The sequence below is a fragment of the Bemisia tabaci genome, chromosome 7 (assembly GCF_918797505.1).
Source record: "Bemisia tabaci chromosome 7, PGI_BMITA_v3".
NCBI lineage: Eukaryota > Metazoa > Arthropoda > Insecta > Hemiptera > Aleyrodidae > Bemisia > Bemisia tabaci.
The window spans coordinates 13,044,899-13,069,827 of record NC_092799.1 but is presented as its reverse complement, the minus strand read 5'-3'; the positions used below and the strand labels follow the sequence as shown (position 1 = coordinate 13,069,827).

General features: G+C 41.1%; 1 protein-coding gene across 6 annotated transcripts in view; it reads left to right on the top strand.

Annotated features, from left to right (window-relative positions):
* Positions 1 to 24,929, top strand: part of LOC109035334 (echinoderm microtubule-associated protein-like 2) — a 152,413-nt gene that overhangs the window by 100,139 nt on the left and 27,345 nt on the right. For 2 of the 6 annotated variants that reach the window (XM_072302746.1, XM_019048924.2), the window contains exons 2-6: positions 8,360 to 8,602; positions 10,313 to 10,507; positions 12,092 to 12,227; positions 14,159 to 14,377; positions 19,854 to 19,934. In XM_072302746.1, coding sequence (XP_072158847.1) covers positions 8,524 to 8,602; positions 10,313 to 10,507; positions 12,092 to 12,227; positions 14,159 to 14,377; positions 19,854 to 19,934 — 710 coding nt within the window. In that variant the 5' untranslated portion in view covers positions 8,360 to 8,523. Of the gene's footprint in view, positions 1 to 8,359; positions 8,603 to 10,312; positions 10,508 to 12,091; positions 12,228 to 14,158; positions 14,378 to 19,853; positions 19,935 to 23,912; positions 24,119 to 24,929 lie in introns of those variants that run through there. The other 4 variants (XM_072302747.1, XM_072302749.1, XM_072302748.1 and 1 more) reach the window with 3 other exon arrangements.

The following is a 24,929-nucleotide window of genomic DNA, read 5'->3' as shown; positions in this document are numbered from 1 at the left end:
CAAAGAGGTCCTTGATACAGCATCGTGATAAGGAATTTTTTAACATAGTCAGAGAAATTCAACAATATAACTTTTGAAATAAGTACTTGCGAGGCATTAAAATGGTTTGCCTCAATAAAAAATCGAAATTACAACAAAAAAATCCCAGGTTTGTAAACCTAGAGGTAGGTTTATACCTGTACCTCCAGTTTGTGTCTTGTTTTGTAAGTCTATTATATTTTTCTAACATGTAACTTGACAATGTATCTGTAAGTAATGCTCTGATGTTGAGACTGAGTCCTGAAATGCATCAGCACTTGAAAAATAAAATTGGGAAAAAAATTATGCGTCTTTGGCTCACGTTTTTCTCACTCAGGTTTATACTACTTTAAACTTCCGCAGAATCATGGAATTTATACTTGCGTTCTTATTACTTTTTGCAGTGACAGACCAATTTTATCCCTCGTAATAACCTCCTTCTGTCCTTTCCTCCTATCTCCATAAGTCATTCTGTTGAAATTTACTTGAGATTCTTTAAAATTATTGTCCTTTTATTGTGCTATTTTAAGGATCCCCTCACACCTCCCCCAACCATAATATTAACCATATAGATCATCCTAAGCAAAGGAGCTGTTAAAGTGACGACTATGAATACGATCCTTACTATCGCAAAATGCAGCCCAATTTGAGGTTCATGCACCACGATGTGGGGAATTGAAGTAATCGCATGCGTGATAATTTGCCTTCACCGTGATCCACGATCCTGATTATGCGATTCGCGGTTGACGAGACCGCCTTCGCAGTTCTGCCGTGCTGAGGAAAAACGCCGTATGAACTTTCAGAAGTTGCCAAATTCCCCCGGATAAAACGTTTATTTTTGAAGAAAATTATGCATTTTATTCTTTGAAATTTTCAGACGTTTTAGATAAAATTGCGAACAAAATTGAAGAAAAATATCCACAATTTTCCTAGTAAATCGGGGTTTTATCGAAGGAAATATGGCAACGTCTGAAGGCTCGTGCGGCGTTCTTCCTCAGCACGGCGGAGTTGAAGAGGTCGTCGCTTGGGGCTCGGGGGGTGGAGGCAGGGGTTGAACCGCAAAACATGGCAGATTAACCCTTATGCAGTGCATGCCCGCTAACTCCCCCTCCCCCTCCCCCCTCCCCCCGCGCGTCCCTCCCGGAGGGTCTCGTGACACGGGGCCCTCCAACTGTCCCGAGCGAGTAAGTGTTTCGCATACACTTGAAATCCCCCCCTCTCCCCCCCCCCCCCGGAGTTTTGCGCCTGACGGTAGTTCCGCCTGGAGTGGTGTTGTTAGTGGCGTGTATGACGGTCGGTCTCGTGATTTCCTCCAATAGATTCATATTACGTTACTGCCCTGTTGAGGAAAAGCACAGTATCAAATAAGATTGACTCCAATGTTCTTTTACGGTGTTTCATTGATCGGGCCCATGTTTTTCACCCCCTAATACTTCAATTGGACATATTCATGCCAAAAGGAACTATGTTACACGCAAACCCTATGCACATAGTTCCTTTCAGCATAAATATTTAATGTCATTTTTAGTAGTAAAAGAATATAAAGATAAAGTAAAATTTGATACCACTGTAAAATTAATAACGTGAAGTAAGCTGTTTAAACATTACGAACACAACCTTCAACAGGAACTCGATGCTTTGTTTTTGCACGAAAAACTGAGAGGATGAGCATCAAGGCCAAAAAATTTTCGAGAACGGTCCGAGAACTTCCTGAAGGTAGATCTCGAGGACGTGAACAAAAATTGTAAGGAACAACACTTTTGCCCACTGAAAAAAAATTCTCGGCGTTTTTACCAAGGTCCGTTGGTACCTTTACCATCTCACTTTTTTTACCAATTATTGGTAATTTTACGAAGACAGACTGGTAAGCTTACCTAAAAACCGGTATTTTTACTGTTTTTTTCAGGTAAGAATACTACTTTTATTGGTAATCAATTCCTGGTAACTTTGCCATTTTATCTCGGTAATTCTACCACAGTCGATAAAAAATATTGGCGTTTTTACCGGGGATCAGTAAAATTACCGAGGAAGTTAATAATTTTACCGAGATTTCTCGGCAAAATTACCAATTCCATAAATGGTACTTTTACCAAGAAAATACTGGGATCAAATAGAACCCTGAATTCTTGGTAATTTTACCCTTTTCTTGGTAAATACACCGAGATTTTTTTTTCAGCGCGCTGATATCCGCCGACGGACCGCACAAATATTAGAAAACGAAAAGGATTTTCTCTCGTTAAAATGACGCGGCTGGTTGAGCCAATGATAATAAGCGAGTCTTCAACTTTCATTTTCAATTAAGGACGTCTTCAAAACGCTGGCGAAAAGTAGCGAAAAAAAAAACCGACGAGGAAACACGGCGCGTTCCAGTGGCGTGGCGTGAATTGCGATATATCGATTGTTATGCCATTTAAACCCATGGTAAAGGGTCGATTAGTAAGGCGTTCGCTGCGAACACCCTGTTTATCGATTCTTTTCCATAGGTTTAAATGGCCGATCAATCGATATATCGCAAAGCATGCCACGCCACTGGCGCGTTCCGATGATGAAGTACTTTGTTTCGGGGGGGGGGGGGGGGGGGGGGGCAGTGAACGAGCGATCAAGCAAAAAATATCCGAAAAACGAGCCGAGTAAACGGGGTGTCGGTGTTTTTAGCAGCTTGGCGCGCCTGTAGTTGAGTTTGAGGCTTTAAAAATACTTAGAGACAAAGAGTCGCTGTACTGTCAAAATTTAAGTTTAAAGTAGTGAAAGTACACCGATTTTTGGTTCTTATTTAATGGTTGATGTGTGTCACTCAACGAGAACCATAATCAGCCTTGCGTGGAGTTGTAAAACCGGCGTGACTTACCAGTACATCAAATTCCGTCTTTGTCGTGATAGACTATTTGAAGTGGAAAGTTCAAAAAGACGCGATTTTTTAAGAGATTGTGAAGATAGGAATGAATTTCAGACCTTTTCAATGCGTGACTCGTGGTTTGGACAGATTGCAATGGAAAAATCACGTATCTCACAAAATCGCACAGAAGAACCGATAAAAAAAGGTTTGCAGCTTTATTCCTTTATGCCTCAATGTTCAGGACGGGGTTTGAGGAATTTTTTCATGTTCAAAATAATTTTTTTTTCTTTGAATTTTTTACAAAAGGAAATATACAACTAGCTGAATTCAACGCTACTACCGACTCGTTTTCATCCAAAATCCAACTGATTGCGTTCCAGCGGGCTGATCGTTGAAATTGATAGATAAAGCTATAGACGAAGAAGACAAAAGGAATATGGAGGGATCCTATTGGTGGAAGCGGGTAGTTGCAATAGACAAAGAAGGTAGATAATAGACTAACTGACGGCAACCCACGAGAAACCCTAGTCAGTCCATCATTTTCTCCCTTAGTCTACCATTTCAACCAATAGGAAAGCTCCCTACTCCCTATACGTCTTTTTTGTCGATCGCTTTTTCTATCAGCTTCAGCTATAAGCTCGTCATTTTTGTTAGATTTCTTTTCCACTCCGTCAGAGGTTTAGAACGTGCCTATTTCATGTCATTTTCAGAGAGTAAATCATACGTACGTACTCAAAATAATTTTAAGTCCCATAATCAAACGACCCATTTCCAGACGCTGACCGTTTGCACATACACACGCTTTCGCGTGTTACATCCATTAATTACACTTCACGACTGTGCTACCGAGCTAAGCTAAAACGCCGTATCAACATTCGAGAGTTGCCGAATTTCCTTCTTTAAATGTTCATTTTTTTTGGAAAGTTATGAATATTTTCTCCTGAAATTTTCACGACTTTTTTTCAGTGGAATTGCGAGCAAAATTATCTGAAAAATCGGAGGAAAAATACTCATACGTTTACCAGAAAATTCGTGTTTTATCAAAGGCAATTCGGCAACGCCTGAAGGTTCTTACGGCGTTCTTCGTTGAAAGGACAGTGTGAGAGAGGAGATAATCTCCCGTTTTGAGCATGGACTGAGCATCGTGATCGATGGACAGTCCCCGCGTTGACTTCTGCTGTTTACTGAGCATGAAGCTGAAGCGCTGAAATTAGCGTACAGCGCCGGTTTTCAGCCTCTGCCCCCCAGACCGCATTTCGGTCGGAAACAAAAATTATCACAAAATTGACCAAAGAGCCTCTAAATGAATGAATCAAGCTACTCAAAAACACGAATCAGATTTTGCGCAGTCCTTAAGATCAACCAAAAACATAACTTTAAATGCTGTTTTTTACAAGTACCTTTTTCGACCACAGGCCCTTTTCCCGGCAATCGCCTGGATTTCGCAACATTAATGACAAAAAATTAAGTAAGAGCACGTCCAGAGTGAATATCGCAAATACCTTAAGTGTTTCTCGGTCAAACTTTAAGTACAAATACCTAACGTGGCGTTATGCTCAGAAATTCTTGAAGACATGTTCTAAAATCCAGAAATTATCAATTTAGCAATCAACTATTGCAACTTTTCATTAAAGTGAAGAAGAACTTAAAATTATTCATATTTGAACTTTCAACACGAGGCCTGTACTTAAGGGTGAAGAAGGCAATGTTCGTTCACGCTCAATAAAGAGCAGTGACGGTCAAAGTTCCATGAAGATAACCTTTCTTAAAGTAGAGAGAGGAATTCTGGGCTTGAGACAACGGGTTCATGCTAACGTTCATTTCATCTCAGCGAGGAAATGTATCATTTTACGCATGAGTAGTTCGGACTTAATGTGTTATTTTGTCTCCGTCCGTCCATTTATCTTTTCATCTTTGTCTTCAGAGTGAGACTTCGGTATTAATTTATTTTTTGACCGACTTCTTCCTCCAGCTATTGCAGCTTCCGGCCGTCCGGCCCAGACTTCAATTGGATTAACCAATTTGTTTACTCGTCACCCATGAAGACCTCTCCTTCCAAAACATGAACATGTAGCTCTCCCATCATGGTCCTTGACAGCATCTCATCACTCAACGCGGAATCTTCTGACGAGACAAAGAATATGCCAAAGTCGCGTAACGTAACGTAACGTAACGTAACGTAACGTAACGTAAAAGTGACGCAACAGCGTGAAGTTAATAGTCTATGTACAGAACTCGAAATCGCTGTATTACCGAATGCGTGAGAAATCCGATGATGCTACTGGTTTTGTCCTACTCTGGAAAGAAAAGTCTCACACTGCCGTTCTAAGGAAAAACGCCGTATGGACAATCGAGAGTTGCCGAATTTCCTTTGATAAAATGTTTATTTTGGAGGAAAGTTATGAATATTTTTCCTCTAAAATTTCAGGAACTTTAGAATAAAATACGAACAAAATTCTTTGAAAAATTGAAACAAAAATATTCATACGTCTACCAGGGAATTTAAGTTTTATCAAAGAAAATTTGGCAACGCTTGAAGGTTCATACGCCGTGTTCCCTGAGCACAGCAGCATAGATCCAGAGTCCAGACTCTTGAAAAAATTGTCAAGAAAAAATACTCTCGATTCAATCGGATTTTCGCTCGAATCAGAAGGAAATCCGCTTACACTAAGAGGCTTGGCTCTCGATTCAAGTAAAAATCCGATTGAATCAAGAGCATTTTTCTTGTTAATTTTTTTAAGAGTATGGACTCCGGATCCAAGAGACTTATTTTTCCAGCGATGGAGCTGCAAGTAGAAAGTCCTCAAATTCAAAGCTATACTGACCGTTTACTTTTTTAGGTGGCTCATCTTTTAATAGGTTATTTTTAAGGTAATTTTTAAGCCCTGGATAGACGATCAAATTTCCGAACCAATCCCGATCAAATTAGCATCAAAGTGTCGGGAGTCATCAGTCTTAAACTCATTAATTTGCTTCGTTTTAAAATGAAAACTTGGCAGAAATGTTTACTGTGGCAGGAAATGATGAATGGTGGCACTCCGCTCTGATCTTACTTTGAACAAAAAAGTGCGGCCCGTCAAAATTTGATGGTAGATGGTGACCACCAGTCATCTGCATGTCTAGTTTGATCGGAATTGGTTCGGAATTTGATTGTCTATCCAGGGCTTTAGGTCAATTTCATGATCCAATCGAACGGAATCTCGTAAAGGCCGATGAAACAACGTAATGTCCGCGCCTCGGGAGATCTCAATGTCTCAATCGGCATCCGCCCTGATCGGAAGGAGGCCATAAATCTCTTACCGCCAGAAACCGATAAACTCTCGTTAGTGATGAGACGGGAGGGTTCGTAAGTGAAAGTGTTTACTACGGAGTGAGTCGGCGTGTTTGTTTATACGGTTGCGTGCTTGAGGGTTGCCGATACGGCCGGCGCGGTGTAACGTGACAATCGCGGGCAACAGCCTGGGAGGCGCTACACCCCCCCTCCCCCCCCCATCAAGTAGTCGGGCGTTTCCGCTTTTCGCGCGGGGGGGGGGGGGGTGGGTACCGATCGGACAAGGATACTGTTACGCCTTGTTTGTAAACATCCGAACAGCATCCGTGCCTCACACAGCGGAGTGACAGTGCTGGCTAACCGAGAAATGCGCTCCTGCCAAATCGCCGAAAAACCGCGAATTTAAAGGTTTTTCAATTTCGATGTTTGAAAGTACCATAACGTCTATTTTTTTCTTTTTTTCTGGTTATTTGGCTTCTATTCCAGTTTAGGTATCTTCAGCCGTATGAAGACAAGAGTTTAACGTAGAGCTTATTTTTTTATTGTCAGTTGACGTCAGGGGATTTTGGCACAGCCATGCTCCGGCCTTCAAATTTTCAGGGATTAAGGCCGAGTAGAATCTGTTTCTGCAGATCCACTCTTCAGTTCTGTGAAAATTTGTCGCCACCACCGGGATTCGAATCCGGGCCCTATTAGACGCGCTGACCGCTAGGCCAACCTGACCAGCAACCCTTATTTTGATAAGGGTAATTTTTCCAATCCTTTTGCTCGTCCACCTCTGATAAGTCAGCGCTTGGGTTTTGAATCGTCATCGGGTGACCTAAACGATGGTTTCTTCGAAAAACTGCCATAGACATATCGTCACAAATATGTCGAATTAGGTCAAAATAATCATTGTAAAGAAGGACAAATTTCCGGAATTTATCTAGCGCTTTCATATAGATATAAACTCCCCTACACTTTTCCCCTTCTCTCCGTTTCTCTCATCTTGCTTACTTCAAGGTGCTCGAATAAAAAGGCATCGCCTCATAAAGGCTGCTTCGTCCGAAGTATGATTGTTGTGTCGTTTTTCAGCTTTGTATGAGACTTTTAGTGTATCGTTAGGATCAACCCTTCAGAATTTATTGTCCAAAATGTCAGGCAATTGATGCGGAACTAAATTGGTTATTTTACGGCTCATCGTACGCAATCAAGCGTTTGTGGTAATGCCGTTGATGATGTGACGTCCCGGATTCTTAGTCCATGAACTCTGTGCAGACTTTCTTCCAAAAAGACTACTGTAGGGTTATTCCACTTCTCCAAAGTTCTCAGCTTTTTAAAGTCAGAGCTACTCTCACCAATGAACTTTGCAAATCAACGTAGCGACGAACGCGAAGTTTTGACCAGTGGCGTGGCGTGCTTTTCGATCTATCGATATTTAACCATTTGAGGCCGTGGTAAATAATCGATTATCATGGTGGTCGCTGCGAACACCCTGTTTATCGATACTTTTCCATAGGTTTATAAGGCAGATCAATCGATATGTATCGCAAATCACGCCGCGCCACTGGTTTTGACTTAGAATATTGAACCCCCGCTAAAGGACTTCCTCAGTGTATTTTAAGAGTGAACACTCTCCTTCTTCTTGAACGTTTCGAAGAAAAAGTTCAGTTATATGAACTGAATGTTCGGTTTGGTGAACCGGAGTTTCAATTCGTGTTATTAAGCGTTCAGATCATTTAAACCGGACTTACGGGGTAAAGTGAAAAGAAATGCGGTTACACAAATTGAAAGTTCAGTTTGACAAACCGACTAGATGGAATGCTGTAAAACACCGAACGTTCAGTCCGTCTCTACCGTGCTAAGGAAGAACGCCGTATGAACATTCAAGAGTTGCCAAATTTCCCCGAGTAAAGCATGTATTTCTGAGGAAAATTATGCGTATTTTTCCTTAAAATTAATCGATTTTTTAGATTAAATTGGGAACAAATTTGTCTGAAAAATTGGAAGAAAAATATTTACAAACTTTCCCGGCAATTCGTGATTTACCGAAGGAAATTTGGTAACGCTTAAAGGTTTATACGGCGTTCTTCCTTAGCACAGCAGATCTGACCGCGCTTATTTCAGTGCGTTCGTTTTTTCTTGCAAAAAAAGGAATGCATATATTGAAGAAGGAACAAGTAGCCTCTGATTTTAAAAAAGCTCTCAGAGAATGAAATCATGTAACTTACGTCCACTCTCTCTTCTCAATCAAGGAACGCGTGAATGAAAATTGAGTGTCAATAATTACTGCCAACTTGGCAGGATTATGAAAATCAAGGAAAGACTTTTAACCCCGCCGAGTGCGATAGATCGAGTGATGATCGAGAGGATATATTTGGAGTCTTTATAATGGATTTTTGATCCTGTGGCCGGAATCATGGTCAACAGTCAGGATGACGTGTCCACTGCCTCAAACGGCGCTCCTGATAGTCTCAGCGTCGTCTCGAAAGCATGGAGTAAGTATTCAGGACCTCCGGATGAAAATCTACAAAAATTTATGGTATAGAACAATGTAATTTAGAGATTCCGCACTGCTATCTTCTATTTAGTGAAAAAATTACTTTTGGAGGTAAATGCTAAAATTCGCTCAATAGGACTCATGGATTTAACTCATGGATTAAATAGTTGTTAAGGGATTGTTAGACTCATACACGTGAAGAAAAACCAAATGGATTAAAATTAAGAACATAACTAAAAATGGAAAGATGAAATGAGCGATTAGTTGTAAGCGATTATAGATATAGATTATAGCGATTATAGATTATTATTATTAATAGAAAGCGATTGATCTAGCAATCCTACACTGAAAAAAATTTCGCTGTATTTACGAAGAAAAGGGTAAAATTACCAAGAATTCGGGGTTCTATTTGATCCCAGTTTTTTCTTGATAAAATTATTAATTTATGGAATTGGTAATGAACTTTCTCGGTAATTTTAAGTACTGGACCTTGGTAAAAACGTCAATATTTTTTATCGACTGTGGTAGAATTACTGAGATAAAATGGCAAAGTTAGCGAGAATTGATTACCAATAAAAGTGGTATTCTTACCTGAAAAAACAGTAAAAATACCGGTGTTTAGGTAAGCTTACCAGTCTGTCTTGGTAAAATTACCAATAATTGGTAAAAAAAAGTGAGATGGTAAAGGTACCGACGGACCTTGGTAAATACGCCGAGAATTTTTTTTCAGTGTAACTTGAAAAAGCTCGCCTAGCAAACTACTCCCCCCGACATTTATCAGTCACCACTAGGCGAATTTAATTTTCGCGGAAAATCCTTTTTACACGCAGGCGTAAAAATTTCCTTCAAAGAAATGGCTATGCAATCTGCGCGATTGCTACGATCGAATAGTTATCGCTTTCACTATGTGTGCATTCTGAAGGACGGATAGTTTTTTTGTAAACTTTCTCCGTGATTTACAGCATGCTTAGCGTTGGCGATTTTTCGTGCAAAAATTATGAAGCATGTCTGACAATTTTAAAATCATCGTAGTCAAGGTTTTTCGCTGAAATTGGCGTGAAGCGCAGATTTACGTTCGACGTCACGAGTGCCTCCTAATTGCAAAATGCAGTCCACTTGTTAGTGCGGATTCTACAAAATGTATTGTTCTTGGTGGTTATACATGTAATTTGATTACATTTTGCAATAGGGAACTACTATTCCTGGCTCATTTTAGAAACAACATACATGCCATTGGTTCACCTGTGCAGAAAGGTGCTTTTACGGAAGAGCCAGGGATGGTGCTCTGTAAAAACAGATTGGTAGAATTTACTATTCCTTCACGCTGTATTTCACACAGCGTGAAAGAATGGTAAATTCTACCAATTCTCAAGTCGATTCTGCAAGAGAAATGGCTACCTGTACTAGTATATAGTAACGTTCAACTTTCCTCTGGCAGAATTGACTCTGAATTGACGCTGTGTGAAATGCAGCGTGAAGGAATGATAAATTCTACCAATCTTTTTTTCCAGTGTGGTTCCTTATTGCAAAATGTAGTCCGATTATTTAATTTTCGAATGTTGTCACGGGCAAAGAAAGGCAAGAAAGTCCCGGTTTTGATTTTGATTTTTTACTTTTTCTATGACGGGTCAGTTTTGTCCCCTATCTTTTCTTTCTTCATCCCAAATTTTCGAAAAGTTTACCAATTTGTATGAATTTTTGTTCTCAGATGACATGATCGACAATGAGAACGAAACCCTTCGTGAACGAGTCGCTGAGCTGGAGAAGAAGGTTCTCGATTACGGAGACGAAGTCGTATGCCTCCGCTCAACTTTGGCCGACGTTCTCAGAAGACTGAACCAGCTGGAAAGTCTCAGAAGTTACAACCAAAATGTAGGAATTAAAAATGGAGGAGTTGTCAGAAGTAAGTGTGTTTTAATCTACCATACGTGACCTCTTCGAATCAGTACAAAAACCCGCTCCTTGCATTAAGATGATTCGACGGTTGCCATTTTTTGTGTCAGAGCGACATGCAATACATCGCATCAATTCGTTCCATGATTTCAGCTACTTTTCATTTTTTTCAAATTTTGAGATCGCACTCATGTTGTCGTAAGACTAAAAAATTCATGTACCAAATTTGACAAAGATATTTTATTGTAATAAAAGTAGGATTTTTTTAGAGGAAAAATATCGCATTCGATACTGATATCGAAACTGCACTCGAATGCGATATTTTTCCACTGAAAAAAAACCTGCCTTTAATACGTTGAATTTCATTGTCACATGGTACATGAATTCTCTAGCCTCATGACTACTGAAGTGCGATCTCGAAATTCGAAAAAAATAACAATTAGCTGACATTATGGAACGAATCGATGTGATATATGCAACATGCACAAATTGCAAAAATGAATAGAAGAGGGGAAAAAACCAAGAAGCATGCAATCTGTAGTTTTAACCCATTTGTACATCGATCTTTTAGAGTCAAATTTTGAGCGTTCCGTTGCGCGTACACCTCGCTGCAGCACAATCTAAGCACAAAATGTAAAAGAAAAAATTAAAGTGCTTTGGAAATCATTAAATTTGTCACGGAACCACCAATATTTAAAAAACACACATTATATTATTATTCTCCTTTGACAAATTCATACATATTTTTTCCCCATCAATTTAAATGAGAATAATCAATGCAGAGTGTGCAAACATTTCAAAATCATGAGTTAAAAAACGCTAACAGAGCGGAGCGGCGTGCTGCCAGCGCGAAAGGCTCACTGACGCCTACAAACCTAAGTGGATACTTCACGCATTGCACAATGCTTGAAGTATCCACTTAGGTTTGTAGGCGCCAAAGCGCTTTTCGCGCTGGCCGCCCACCCGCCGTGCGGCGGCGCCAGAAGCAACTATTTCACAACGGAGTTGTTGCACAGTATTATACAAAATTGAACGTATTGAGAATGACAGGCATTCTTTAAAAGTACAGATCTTTCCTCGCAAAATAAATCAAGATACTTATCGTAAACTGGAAAAATCTAAGAGCCTTTAGCTGAGGCAAATATAGAGGTTTATCCGGTTCAGGTATAACAAGGTGGGAAAATCTTGTAAGATAATTAAGTCCTGTTACACCAAAGAGGTGTAGAGAGTTTTAGTGAATTTTGTCACCTGGAATTAACGCTCCCCCATTTTTACCAAAACTCTCAACTATATATTATTCTCCGTTGAACCAAACAGATAAAACAAAAAAACAAGCAAACCCTCTTTCTTCCAAGACATTTTACAGTTTCATCCAAAAACGTCGTGAGCAATTGTCGTTTGTATTTACAAGTGGACCAATTAACTTTGGGTCTCAACAGGCACGTGGACCAAAACTCCCGTGCCAAAAAAACGCGTGGACGTAAATTACTGGAAAAAATAGGTGCGCGGACAAAAAATCGTTGACGAAATGTCCTATAACCCTTCAATGTATTTTCCATTTATGCTGACCAATTTTTCTCCTTTCGTTTTTAAGGCCAAAGTGCACAAGCAGCAAACAACTTCAACTCACTACACAAGGAGGCAGTACGATATCGCCCAGTAGTTGATGCCAATAACAGGGATCCTGTTCGTAGAGTTTTAAGTTATACCCCTTCAACTTTACCGCAAAGGTGAGAAAAATAATCATCTCAATTTTTGCCTTCATGATCTATGCAATATATGTGTGTGTAACTTTTTTGGGAAACACTTAAAGGGTAATACCTCAAAACAGTTAGCCATAAATTAAGAAGAAGTAAAAAACTACAGAAGTGTTTTCCGCACTCAGTGTTAGGTACTTGATGTTAAAAGGGAAAATGTTTCTCACATAATTATGATTGGCTCAAAAGATTATGTAAGTCGTATCAACTGATGGACTTACGTGTGTCTGATAGAAATATTTTCAGAATCTTCTGAGTGAGCTCCAAGGAAGAAGTGTCAAGTCCAGTGGCGTGGCGCGCTTATCGATATATCGATTAACTTGCCATTTAAACCCATGGAAAATTATCGATAAACAGGCATTTCACAATAATAATCGATTCTTCACTATAGCTTCAAATGGGGAAGAATCGATGATCGATCATTCACGCCTCGCCACTTTAGTCGTCGTTTCCCAGACGAAGGAACGTAACTTCATTTCAGGGTTGCAAAATTGACTTAAACAATTAAATTTCTTGCAAAAAAGTGCATGTGAAACTTTTGTCCGGAATGATTTCATTTTGTCTGGTTTTTGCATGAAGAATAATCAGTGAAATTTTCAGTCATAAATGTCCAAGAATCTCCTGGTAAAAATGCAATTGGCGAGGGGAAATTTGGCAACGTTGAATTGGAGTTACGTTATTTCGTGGGGAGAACGGCGAAGCGATGATTCCTCAAAAAAATTCAGGCGTGAATATTATAGGGACTGCAATAGAAATACAGAGGTTACATTATAATCGTCCCTTGGAATTTAAAATAATTTACTGTGAGGCGAAGAAAACATCGCAAGACTAACAATAAGTCCCCGACTCGAATACTGTATGGAGTGTGCTTTTTGGCCTACCTCAAAAATTGAAGGCGAAATAAGAATGTGCTCACTGTACAGCTTCCATATTAATTCTATTTCGGTGGCTAACGAACAATACCGCCTTTCTGCAAAATTACGATTTTGCAGATCGAGGAAAAAACTTCGCCATTTTCGTAATTTCAAGGTTAGATTTGCAATTTATTCATACATTACAGCATCACTGAAGCGCTTTCTTACAGAATTGGTAAAAAAACTGAAATCTCACAGTCAGCTTGCGTATTTTATACTGTAGAATCCTGCAAAGTCGCTAACTCATTTTTGCCAAAATTGTCGTTTAGGCGATATTTTTCGTTCACCCTCGATTTGCATCGCACGAAAATAATTCAATTGCTGATTTAACAATTCAATTGCTAAAAAAAGTGACTGCAATGTTTCAATGTAGATTTTACAACAATTTAATGCTATTTTAACCACCCCCTGGTTAATTAGCTTACAATAGTAGTTAAAGCAGCATTTTTTTGTCGTAAAATTTACATTGAAACGTTGCAGTCACTTTTTTCTAGCAATTTCATTGTGAAATCAGCAATTTAATTTTTTCCGTGCACTTCTGTGTCCTCCTTATACCGGATAATGCCACTATAGATTTTGTTGGGGACCAGCCATTTCTGTCAAGTTATCCAATAGGGTTGACTAAAGTCCCTTTATACTGAGAGTCAAGACAACACCCCCTCATGGAGTCACAAACGGGAATAAAGATTACACAAATTGACAGTTTTTAGTAATCTTTGATCGGCTCATTCTCAAATTCCTTTTTCCGTGCCTTCTCTCATTCCGTTTGTTTTTTGTCGAACCCGTTATTCCCCGGTCCATTCCAGATTATAATATTTGCAATCGGTGAAAACGTAATCTTCATTCCCGTTTGTGATACTGTGGAGGCCTAAAATACGGGAACCAATCAGAAATGGATTCACATTGTCTTGACTCTCAGTATAAAAGGACTCTAGGGTTGACAAACTTTTCGTATTAACTTTTTAAACTTGATCCTCTGTTGTATTTCAGACGAGCGGTTCATTATCAATCAACAGGTTCCCTCCACTCGGACTCGCCAAGTTCGAGCAGTGTCTCCCCCGTGCCCACATCCCCATCTCCGTCCACCACCCCCACCTCCATCCTCAAAAGCCCCTCCACAAACACCAACCTCCACACGGCCAAAAGATGGAGCTCTACCGGAGATTTCAACAATGTACCTGCCAATGTGAACACAGCACCTCCTTCAAGGTAAGGAGTCTACTCTAAATGAGCATAGATTGGATATTTATCAACTCAAATGCATTTGGACTTGTTTATTTACCCCTTTCAATAGAATAGAACTTATCAAATCTAATGGCTAAATGGCAAAAACACATTCTTCCGCGGAGAAAAAAACTTCGTGCATAGGACCCGAAGTTGAGGTCATATGGATCTCTGAAGTTTTCTGATCACGCATCCGAAAACTTGAGGTCGAGCTGCCGAAGTTCGGGTCAGACATCGAGGCACTTCGGTATGTACCGGAGTACTTCAGATGTGTGACCCGAACCCTTCGGTATATATCGAAGTACTTCGGATGTTTGACCCGAACTTCGGCAGCTGGACCTCAAGTTTTTAGATACGTGATCCGAAACCTTCAGACATCCATACGACCTTAACTTCGGGTCCTACGCACGAAGTTTTTTTCTGTGTGACACATACGAAAATTAGGTTCCTAAAATTTCAAAGAGGAAAAATATTCCTCTCGAAAAATAAACCGCAAACGCCTACCTCTAGTTTTTTCATCGTGGTTTCCATTGAAAATTTCTCAAATTGTGTGAGTTGAAGCGAGTAGGGTCAAAAGTTAATACTTAAATCTATTGCAATGTTTTCCTGATGGTGCTACAATTTATTCAAACAAGCAAGTTTGCAATTTTTTCTCCTTTAGAATGTCAATAATCGAAAGGATTTTCACCTAAAAATTGTATTATCATGCGTTCATTCGGCTCTTTGTGAAATGCATCATTGCATATGAAGGCACCTCATAATGAAAACGTTTCGATGACTCTGTGTACTTCTGATTCCACAAATGTTTTATTACATCCTCTGAAAGATCAAATTTCGATTTCAATTCCAGAATTTCCATTTGATTTTGACTATTTAGTATTCAGGGTTTGGCAAAATCCAAGATCCCAATATTTTTCTGTTACGCTTGCCATTGTAGTCATACAAAAGGTACCATTTGAGCTGAAATATCATGAAGTCTAACTATGCAGGATCCAACCTTAAGTATCGATGTGTTTTTGTGATTTTGCCATGATTACGTTTCGCATGTTCTTATCCCTCTAATCCTAGTTCTAAAAATACTAGTTTCTCCTCCTCAGTTTCTACTTACCTCCCTTGTTGAAAGAACTACAAGCATGGTTATTTTAATCATAATGGGATGATAACTGCTTGAAGAAAAAGTGATCATGTTGAACTTCAGCTCTTGTTGTTTGAATGCTAGCCCTGAGTCGCATGGTATATGTGTATGTACGAGCCGCTTTTACGGCGCGCTAGGGCGCTCTGCGACGCCTATTCTCCACAGGAATCTGTCATGGTAGAGATCCTCCGGAAGCTGGCATCTCTCCATCTCTTCACGGATGCCCTCTACCCACCGTTTGGCTGGACGCCCTCTCCGTCGCCTACCTGGGGGACCCACTCCAACACCTTCTTCGGCAACCTGGTATCAGCCATTCTCTGCACATGCCCATACCATACCAATTGCTTGGTCATGATATCGTGCACAATCGTCCCCTCAACGCCCATTATCTCTCGGACACGTTCATTCCTGACACGTTCTCTCCTCGAGATTCCAGCCGATCTTCGCCAGAAATCCATCTCGGTCGCCTTGAGCATTTCTTGGGTCCGCTTCTTCAACTGCCACACTTCACTGCCATAGGTGATAATAGGCTTGACAACCGAGTTATAAATCCTCTTCTTGTTGTCTTTGGAAATCCTTTGGTCCCAAAGGATCCCATTAAGCATGGCGATGGCTTTCCTTCCTAGAAGATTACGGTCCCGAATGGCCTGATCCAGCTTCCCATCCGAAGTCAGGTTCACCCCCAGGTACTTGTATTGTTCGCAACTTTCTATACGTTGACCATCCTCCAGGACTATGCTTTGCTGAGCGCCTCCGACTGACATCTTTTTTGTCTTACGGACACTAACCTCGAGGCCCCATTTGCGGTACTCCTCCACCAACTTCCGGGTCATATACTCCGCGTCATCGTGATCTTGACTTATGACTACCTGGTCGTCAGCAAAGCATAGCGTGAACAGTGTTTCTTGGTCATTTAGAGGGACGCCCATGCCGGCACACTTTCTTTTCCATTCCTTCAGAACGTGCTCTAGATATATCTTAAACAGCGTCGGTGACAGACAACATCCCTGCTTAAGCCCCTTGGTGACAAAAAAACCGTCTGAAAGCCTTCCTTGGCACTTAATTCTAGCAAAAGCCCCCCGATAAAACTGCTTGACTGCCCCAATAAGTCCTTTACTAAAACCAGTTTCTTCTAGGACTTCCCAGAGTTTCACAAGAGGAATACTATCATACGCCTTTTCAATATCCAAAAACACTAAATGAAGCTCCTGGCCAACAATTCTCTTCTTTTCGGTTAACTGGGTAACACAGAACAGATGATCAGCGGTAGACCGACCAGCCCTAAAACCTGCTTGCTCCTCCGCCTCGAAGGGGGTCCACTCTTCTTCGATCTTCGCTTTCAACACTTTTCCATAAATTTTACTTATCGTTCCTGTTACCGCTAACCCTCTGTAGTTCCCACAGTCATCCTTCCTTCCTTTTTTGTGCGACGCTGTTATCCAGGCCTCTTTCCATTCTTTCGGGATGTCATCACCGTCAATGCACTTCTGCAGCAAATCCCTGAGATGGTTAACCAACTTGCCAGTCCCACATTTAATTAACTCGGCTGGAATGTTTCCTGGCCCAGGAGCTCTTCCATTCATCAATTCCCTGATTGCTTTGACCACCTCCTCAACTCGAATTTCCATTGAGTGATCCTCGACTATATTTTCAGCATTCCCCGTTTGAAACTCTGGTCGTCCTTCCGTCAATAATTTATTAAAATGTTCGTCAAGCTGTGAGATCGTTATCGGAGATATAATGTCCCGTTTCATGTCCCTTCTTAGGCCTTTGATCAGCTTCCAGCTCTCAGCACTCTTCCTTCCCCCCAGGTATGTGTCAATCCTTGAGCAGTTGGTCTCCCAAGACTCGTTTTTCTTCCTGGTGATTAAAAGACGAACCCTCGCCTGGGCTTTCCTATACGCGCCGCGGGTGTCTGCAGTCCTAGAAGCCAGATAGTCATGGTACTTCCTACGCTTTTCTTCAATTACCTCCTCTACCTCTTTGTCCCACCAGTAGGGTTTCTGTACATCCTTGCTCTCATTACACATACCCAGGGCTTCCTTCGCAGCTGAATGTATGCAACTTTTGATGAACTGGTACAACTCTTCCGCAGTATCGAAAGTTTCTACTCCCAGTTTCTCATCCAGCCGCTTCCTGTAGAGCGCTTTCACGCTTTCATGCTGTAAGCTATCGATGTTGTAGTGCACTTGTTCGATCTTCGTTCCTTGTGGCTGGCACTTCTGATGATGCAAGGTATTCCTCTGCAGCCCATACTTAACCGGAAATGCAATCTCCGCCTTGAGAAAATGGTGATCACTACCACAGGAGAACCCCCGGCAAACTCTTACTTGTTGAACCTTCATGGTACTCGTTTGCCTGGTGACCGCGTAGTCGATGATTGACTTCAGCCCCCGAGTTTGCTGAACCCACGTGTACTTATGGATATCTCGATGTTGGTAGAATCCGTTCAGTATTTTCAACTCGTTTTGTTCACACATATCAATGATGCGTGCACCGTTGTCATTCATCGCCTCTTCACCGAAAGGTCCAACAACTTTAGAACCATTCCTTCGTCCGGTTCTACCATTCAAATCTCCCATGATAATGACCTCCCTTGTCCTTCCAACCCTCAGAACCTCGTCGTTGAGTTGCTCAAAGAACTGATCCTTTAGATTGACGGGAGCATCATCATTCACACCATATACTCCTAACAGGGCCACCTTGTGACCATGCAGTGTAAGATGCATTCTGATGATCCGCTGGTTTACTGCTTCCCAAGTAGTTATAGACGGACGCAAACTTTTCCGGATAAGTATGGCGACTCCTTGCTGTGCGCGTTGATCTTTACTGACACCACTATAGAACAGATCATAACATCCTAAGTTTTCTGATCCTGTGCCTTTCTTTTTCGTTTCTGTTAACACGGCGACATCTACATTATACTTTTTTACCTCCGATACCACCTCTGTCAATTTATTAGAAATGCCCTGTACATTCCATGTCCCAAAAACCATTGTCCTTTTCCGTAGTTTGTGTCGCAAAATCCGTTTTTTTCCATTATCACCGAGGCTATCTTTATTAGGCTTTTTAACATTAAGTTTTTTCCGGGTATCGGGGAGTTAGCCCGATGCCCCAACCCCCAACCTGGAGGACCAGGGTTTGATTTTGGAGTACCGTCTCCTAGACAGGCTGCTTTCGCCACAGCTATGAGCCCTGTCTGCCCCTCTGATGAGTGGTTCATACGCCATGAAGCCGGTGACCATCTCCACCCCCTTTAAGGCAGGGGCTACCAGCTGGGGTCCGCAGGCTTGCTAATCCTGTGACAGTACTGAGTACAGTCCCCCATACGGTATTTTTTTTTCTCATTATAATTTTAAGAACCAAGAATTCGCTGAAAAATCGGCCCAAGTGAAACCAGAAATTGCCGACATTTGACGATCCTTATTTTATTCGGAAGAGAACGGTGAAACGTCACTGGATTCAACAAAGTCTTAAAAAATACGAGATGAAAATGTTCAATTTTCACAGTTAATACCACTCGTACTTACTTCATTGTACTGTGCTCCTTTTAAATCTTCTCAAAAATTCCGCAACAAATGCAAAATTCGAGTGAGGATCAGTAAATTCGTAAGGTTCGTTACATTACCATCCGACTAGATTGATAGCTTTATAAAAAGCCTTCAGTATTTTGCATAGGCAATCTACGCGTCCACAGAGTTAAATATGTTGCCTGCATTCAGGAGTTTCATTTGAAACACTATTCCATCTTTCATGCTGTCTGGCGTTTCCCGTATAGTTCAAGAGTAAAATGCTTAAGGATTTGTACCTTCCGAAATCTCATTTTTTCATCTTCCCATTTACGTCCGTAAGTGCCTGAGGACCTTCAGCTCATGCCCTAAATCTTCCAATCTGCATGATAAATATCTGCAAGAAATTAGTTCAGCTCGTTTCTACATAACTTTACTCTCAATTTTAGTTTTATCTCTAGTTTTTAATTTTCTATACTCCCGGATGCTTCCTCCTTATCGCAATGCAAAACTCCAGGACCCATTTCATCTCAGTGTAGCAAATTTTTCAAGCCGTTGCTCTCAATAATTTTAGTTTTCCTTTTCTCCTTAAAGTTGTCAAATGAAATTTTTACTTCTAGCTCCTTCAGTTTTTTAAGTCTGGTTTTAGTCTCAAGTAAATTAGGTCGAGAGACTTCATGTCTCCAGATTTTGAATTAATGTCTGATAATAATCCTTCCTCAAGTTTTTAGCTTCATTAAACTATTTTAAGTATTTACTTACCTTAATTTTGTTGATGCATGTAGTATTGTTTTTTGGTTTTATTTTTTGCTTTTAGACTTGCTACCAAATCCATGTACAACCTTCATACACGATCACAATCATTTCAGAACCATCATTCGTCCGTTCCGAAATTGGGGTGTGTATGATTTGTGTTTCTTAAGTAGTCATTATGACATAGCTGTAAAATTCAGTTGGCCTAACAATTTGTCTATTCTCTTAATTGTTTCAAGTATTATCTAGTATTATGTCAAACCGAAAGAGAGAAAGTGTGAGACTATCTCTGAAAACTATGCATGAAATGAAATCAGAGCAATTTTTGTCATTCTCGAAGGAACGACAGAATTTATAAATGACCATTTAATGTGACTGATGTAAACGAGGCTTTTTCTTACTTTGTCTTATTTTTATAAGAGCCAAATGGTTTTTATGATCTACAGATTGGCTCAAAAGAATATGTAACAAATTTCCTCTCGTCATCAGACCACACTTCTCATTTCATCAATCATTAATTTTCCAAGAATTTTCTAATCATTTAGAGCTTAGCATTAGAGCTTACTTCCTAGTTAGGCCAACTACTCTTACGAAATTAAGTTAATAGTTATAATTAATCTTCTAGCTCTCAATTAGTATGCATGCCTCAAATATTTTTATATTGTGATAACGTATGTAGCAATGGTGGAACTGCTTTCATTTTTGTCCTTTCCAAAGGTCCTGGACATGATATGATGTATGAACACTGGGCAGGGTTTAATATTTGGTTGACATTTGCAGTGGCTCGTTGTTGGAATTATCTAGTTCTGGGAGCTGATTTCTGATCTCTGATTTTTTCAGTATTAAAAGAAAATTACAATTTTTGGCCAAAAATTAAAATTCTAGGATTTTGTAATTTTAATGCCGCTTCAGGGTTGAAAAGTTTAATATGGTTAAATTCAATTAATTCACTCTAATACTGCTTTAAGGTGGGTGAAAGAGTGGGAGTTAACTTGGTTACCTTAGTTCAAACAGCATGATTGGATTTTCAAAACCCGTAATTTTAATGGTTATTTGGGTAAAGTCAATTTGTATTTTTGGTTTCTCAGAGGAAAATTTGCTGCAGGTAAAGCTAAAAATTTCTCCAGAAGGTGGAATTCATCCGGTTAAACGATTACAAAGGACCCATGACCACTTGGATCAGAGGTCATCGTAAACTATAATGTAGAGTAATGCCAGCATAGCTCTGTTGGACTCATCGGTCAATATCTCTTTTCCTTGAAAGTGCCTCCAGCCGTCTCCCTAGAGTACCTGTATACGAGAGAGTATTGCCATCTCTGTGCCGCCCTCTGATTGGTTCATCAGTTTTAGGCTATCATGGAGTTCCAAAGTTGGACCAATGTAAAAACAAACTCGAGGAACTCATATTATCGGCTGAGAAATGAATGATAATCACACTCAAAGCCTCATTTTAAGCAAAAATATTCATCAAAATTCGATCCGAACTCAGTTCAGAAGTTGGATATAAAAAAAAATTTCCATCACACCCAAAATCACGTCTAGAACTTTGTAGAACTTTTTGGCCAACTTGTTTGTTTACATTGGGCCAACTTTGGGGCTCCCTGATAGCCGAACAATCAGAGAGCGGCACACTTTTTCTGTAGCGAAAGGATTGAGATGGCAATACTCTCCCGTATACAGGTACTCTACGTCTCCCAACCCATCGGTGACGTATACTCAGGGCCGGATTTACCTACTTGCCGCCCATGGGCCGCCTATATTTTGCCGCCCCCTTCTCATTCGTCCTGAAACATCAATAAAAACCACCAAGTGAACGTGCCGGAGGGGAAGGGACGCGTTTACTCGTGTTGGACACATTTTTTTGCGAAATCCCTGTCAACACTACTAGCAAAAGTTTACGAAACTTTACGCGAAAGTTAAGTTCTGTAAACCTATCCCTGTGTGGACAAGGCCTTCCATTTATAAGTATTGAACGAAAAAATTATGAAAGAACAAACATATATGTGGTTTAATGATTTTAACTCTCGCCGCCGCGCGCCGCGCCGCGCTGACCGTACTGTTTTTGACGCAATGCGGGAAGTATTCATGCAGTCTTGTAGGCGCTATGCGTTTCACGCCGACCGCTGCTGACCGCACTGCGTCTGACGCAATGCGTGAAGTATTCATGTAGTCGCGTAGGCGCTGATATGTGTTAAATGCCGATCGCCACGCCGAGGGCTTCTCCTTTTCATCTCAAGTCCTCGTCATCATTGCTCTCTACGCCGCGCCGTTCCAGGCCAAATTGGGTGTTTGGTTTCTCTCTAATTAAAGGTGCTGCCTCTGATATCAGCGAAAGACGTCAAAATTAAAAATTACTTAACTCTCAGGAAATGAGAAATTTTGTCGCCTTTTCTCGTTCGTAATTTTTTTTCTGAATTCAATTTGTTTAATACCTAAATTTAAAAAAAAAAAAAAATCAACATTTGCCGCTCCTAAATTTGCCGCCATGGGCCGCGGCCCATGTGGCCACCCCCTAAATCCGGCCCTGCGTATACTGCCGTGTCAAGGAATAACCCCGTATGAACTTTGGAGGGTTGCCAAATTTCATCCGATAAAATGTTTATTTTTGAGGAAAATTATGAATATATTTCCGTAAAATTTTCAGACGTTTTACATCAAATTACAAACAAAATTATCTAAGAAATTGGTAGACGTACATTGAAAAATTTTCCCGAAAATTAGTGATTTGCCATGGGAAATTTGGCAACGCCTGGTGGCGCATACGGCGTTTTTCTTTACCACGGCAGTATAGATTGATCCAGATGGGAAACGTGACAGTAATCGGTGGAGCATCAGGAAGGGTCAGAGGCTGTATCGATTGCTCTGCAGATGAGACGATTCTGGCACCGATGATATTATGCCGCGGCCGCGGCGCTGAGCGCTGTCCATGGCTCAGGAGGCGGCCTCAGTATTTTAACGACTGGAGCGGCAGGGGGGGCGAGGGGGCTCGCAAAAAAGTAACAGAGCACTCTGCATGTCGCCCATGACACACTATTTCAAATTCACATGTAACCCTTGTCTCGCAAGGAAGAGTGAAAAATTTACCCTAAAAATTTCGTAAAAGGTGAATTAACTTTCTTAAACACGCTGGGGCACCGTAGAATTATCTTTACTGCTTTGCAGGTCTCGATCTATTTTTAAGATTTTTAATAGAGAATGATATTTTTGTAACTGTGTGCCTTTAAGTTTGAGATACTACAAATTTTTTTTCTGGTGGTAGGGGGACTGGGGAGTGGGGGGGGGGGGGGGTTGGTGGCAATCATGGAGCTCGGATCTTAAAATTGGTTCTAGGGCCCGAGGTGGGATGTGGCCTGCCTACATCCTCAGAGCCCGCCAAAAACATTGGTTCAAATGGGCTCCATCTCTAGCATTTTCAGAACGGGGCTCCTTTGTCATTAAATGGACGGCGTTTGGCAGAAGGAACCAAGACACACCAGCTATTGCCAAATTTAACGGGGCAATTTACTTTTTTAAAAGGGGACGTTTGTGCGGATTCCTTTGACGATTTCACGGAATTCGCTTCGAATTATGGAGAAAATTCACTGAAATTTGCACAAAACCTCTAAACTAAACGAAAAATTTGCAACTCACGAATGTTTTAGGCTTGGGGTAAAAAATTTCAAAATTTAGAATCACTATTTCTAGGCGTTTATTAGTTTCCTGAATGTATCCCCAAACGTTTCAATAAATTTCATGACATTTTGTGAAATTTCATTCGAATAAATTTCATGAAATTTTCCATCTCTGCCTATGATGACGTCACCGCGTGTATCTAATCTCGCAAGTGTGTTGCCGTCATGTTACCCTCTCCGCGCACCGCACGGCGGGTGGTGTTTTTTCCTCTCTTCCTTTTCCTTGCGGTTTTCTCTTCCGTCGTTTTTTTTTCGCAAGTCTCGCGGCCTCGCCAGGATCTAGTCCGGCGGTAGCGTCTCGTCACCCGTGATTCACAACCGCGACCTTCTCCCGTCCCCGGTTGCCGGGCACCGCTCATCACCATTGCCCGCCCTAGGAGCGGATACCGTGCGGTTCGGATTTGGCACCGGTGGATCGCTCGTGGTAGCGTCACGCGTCGCGACGCTGGACCCCCCGACGCCCGGCGATGCCCGGCAGTGCATCGCTCGCGTCGCTCCTGGACCGTCCTCGTCTTCGTCAGTGCCATCGCGGGTCCCGCGCCTCGCTCTCCTTCGCGCGCGTGCTCCCTGCCTTTTCGGAAAGGCCCTCTTTTTACGCCGCTCGTTTTTCGCCTTTTCTGGTGCCGGCTTTCCGCCACGGTTGGATATCGCCCGAGAAGTAAGGATTGTCTCCGTGCTTTTTGTTCCACTCCAGCACTAGAAAAAACATGTCTTTCTTACGTTTCATGCCACCCTGGGCCAGCCACCAGAGTACAGTGTGTCTACTAAAACAGGCCGGCCAAAAATCAGTATTTTTACATTACTTTTTAGTACGTTCCCAAGGAATTCAGTACCTCCTCAACGAAAAAATTCGCTACTTTTTCAGTACCTCCATATGACGGAATTCGAAAAATTTCAAAAATTTGAATTTCTTGCTCAAATTGCGACTAAAATGACAGAAATTGAACAAAATTCCGGACTTCCGTGCGGATTTTCCGCACTTTATCAGTACTTCCGGACCGCTCTTAAAAAATCAGTACTATTTTTTTTTAGATTCTCCGGAAATTCCGGACATGTAGACAACCTGACTAGAAAAGAAACACATTGGATCTGGAGTCCAGACTCTTTAAAACATCGACAAGAAAAAGTACTCTTGATTCAGTCAGAATCTAGCTTAAAGCAAGAACCAAGCCTCTTAGTTTAAGCGGATTTCGTTTTGATTCAAGCAAAAGTCCGATTGAATCATGAGTATTTTTTCTTGTCAATGTTTTCAAGAGTCTGGACTCTAGATCCAATGTGGTTTTTTTTCCAGTGTTGTTCTACTCCAGGGTGTCTACAAGTCCGGAATTTCCGGAAAATCTGAAAATAGTACTGAATTTTTAGAAGCGGTCCGGATATACCGAAAAAGTGCGGAAAATCCGCACGGAAGTCCTGGATTTTTTTCATTTTCTGTCATTTTTGTCGCAATTTGAGCGAGAAATTCAAATTTT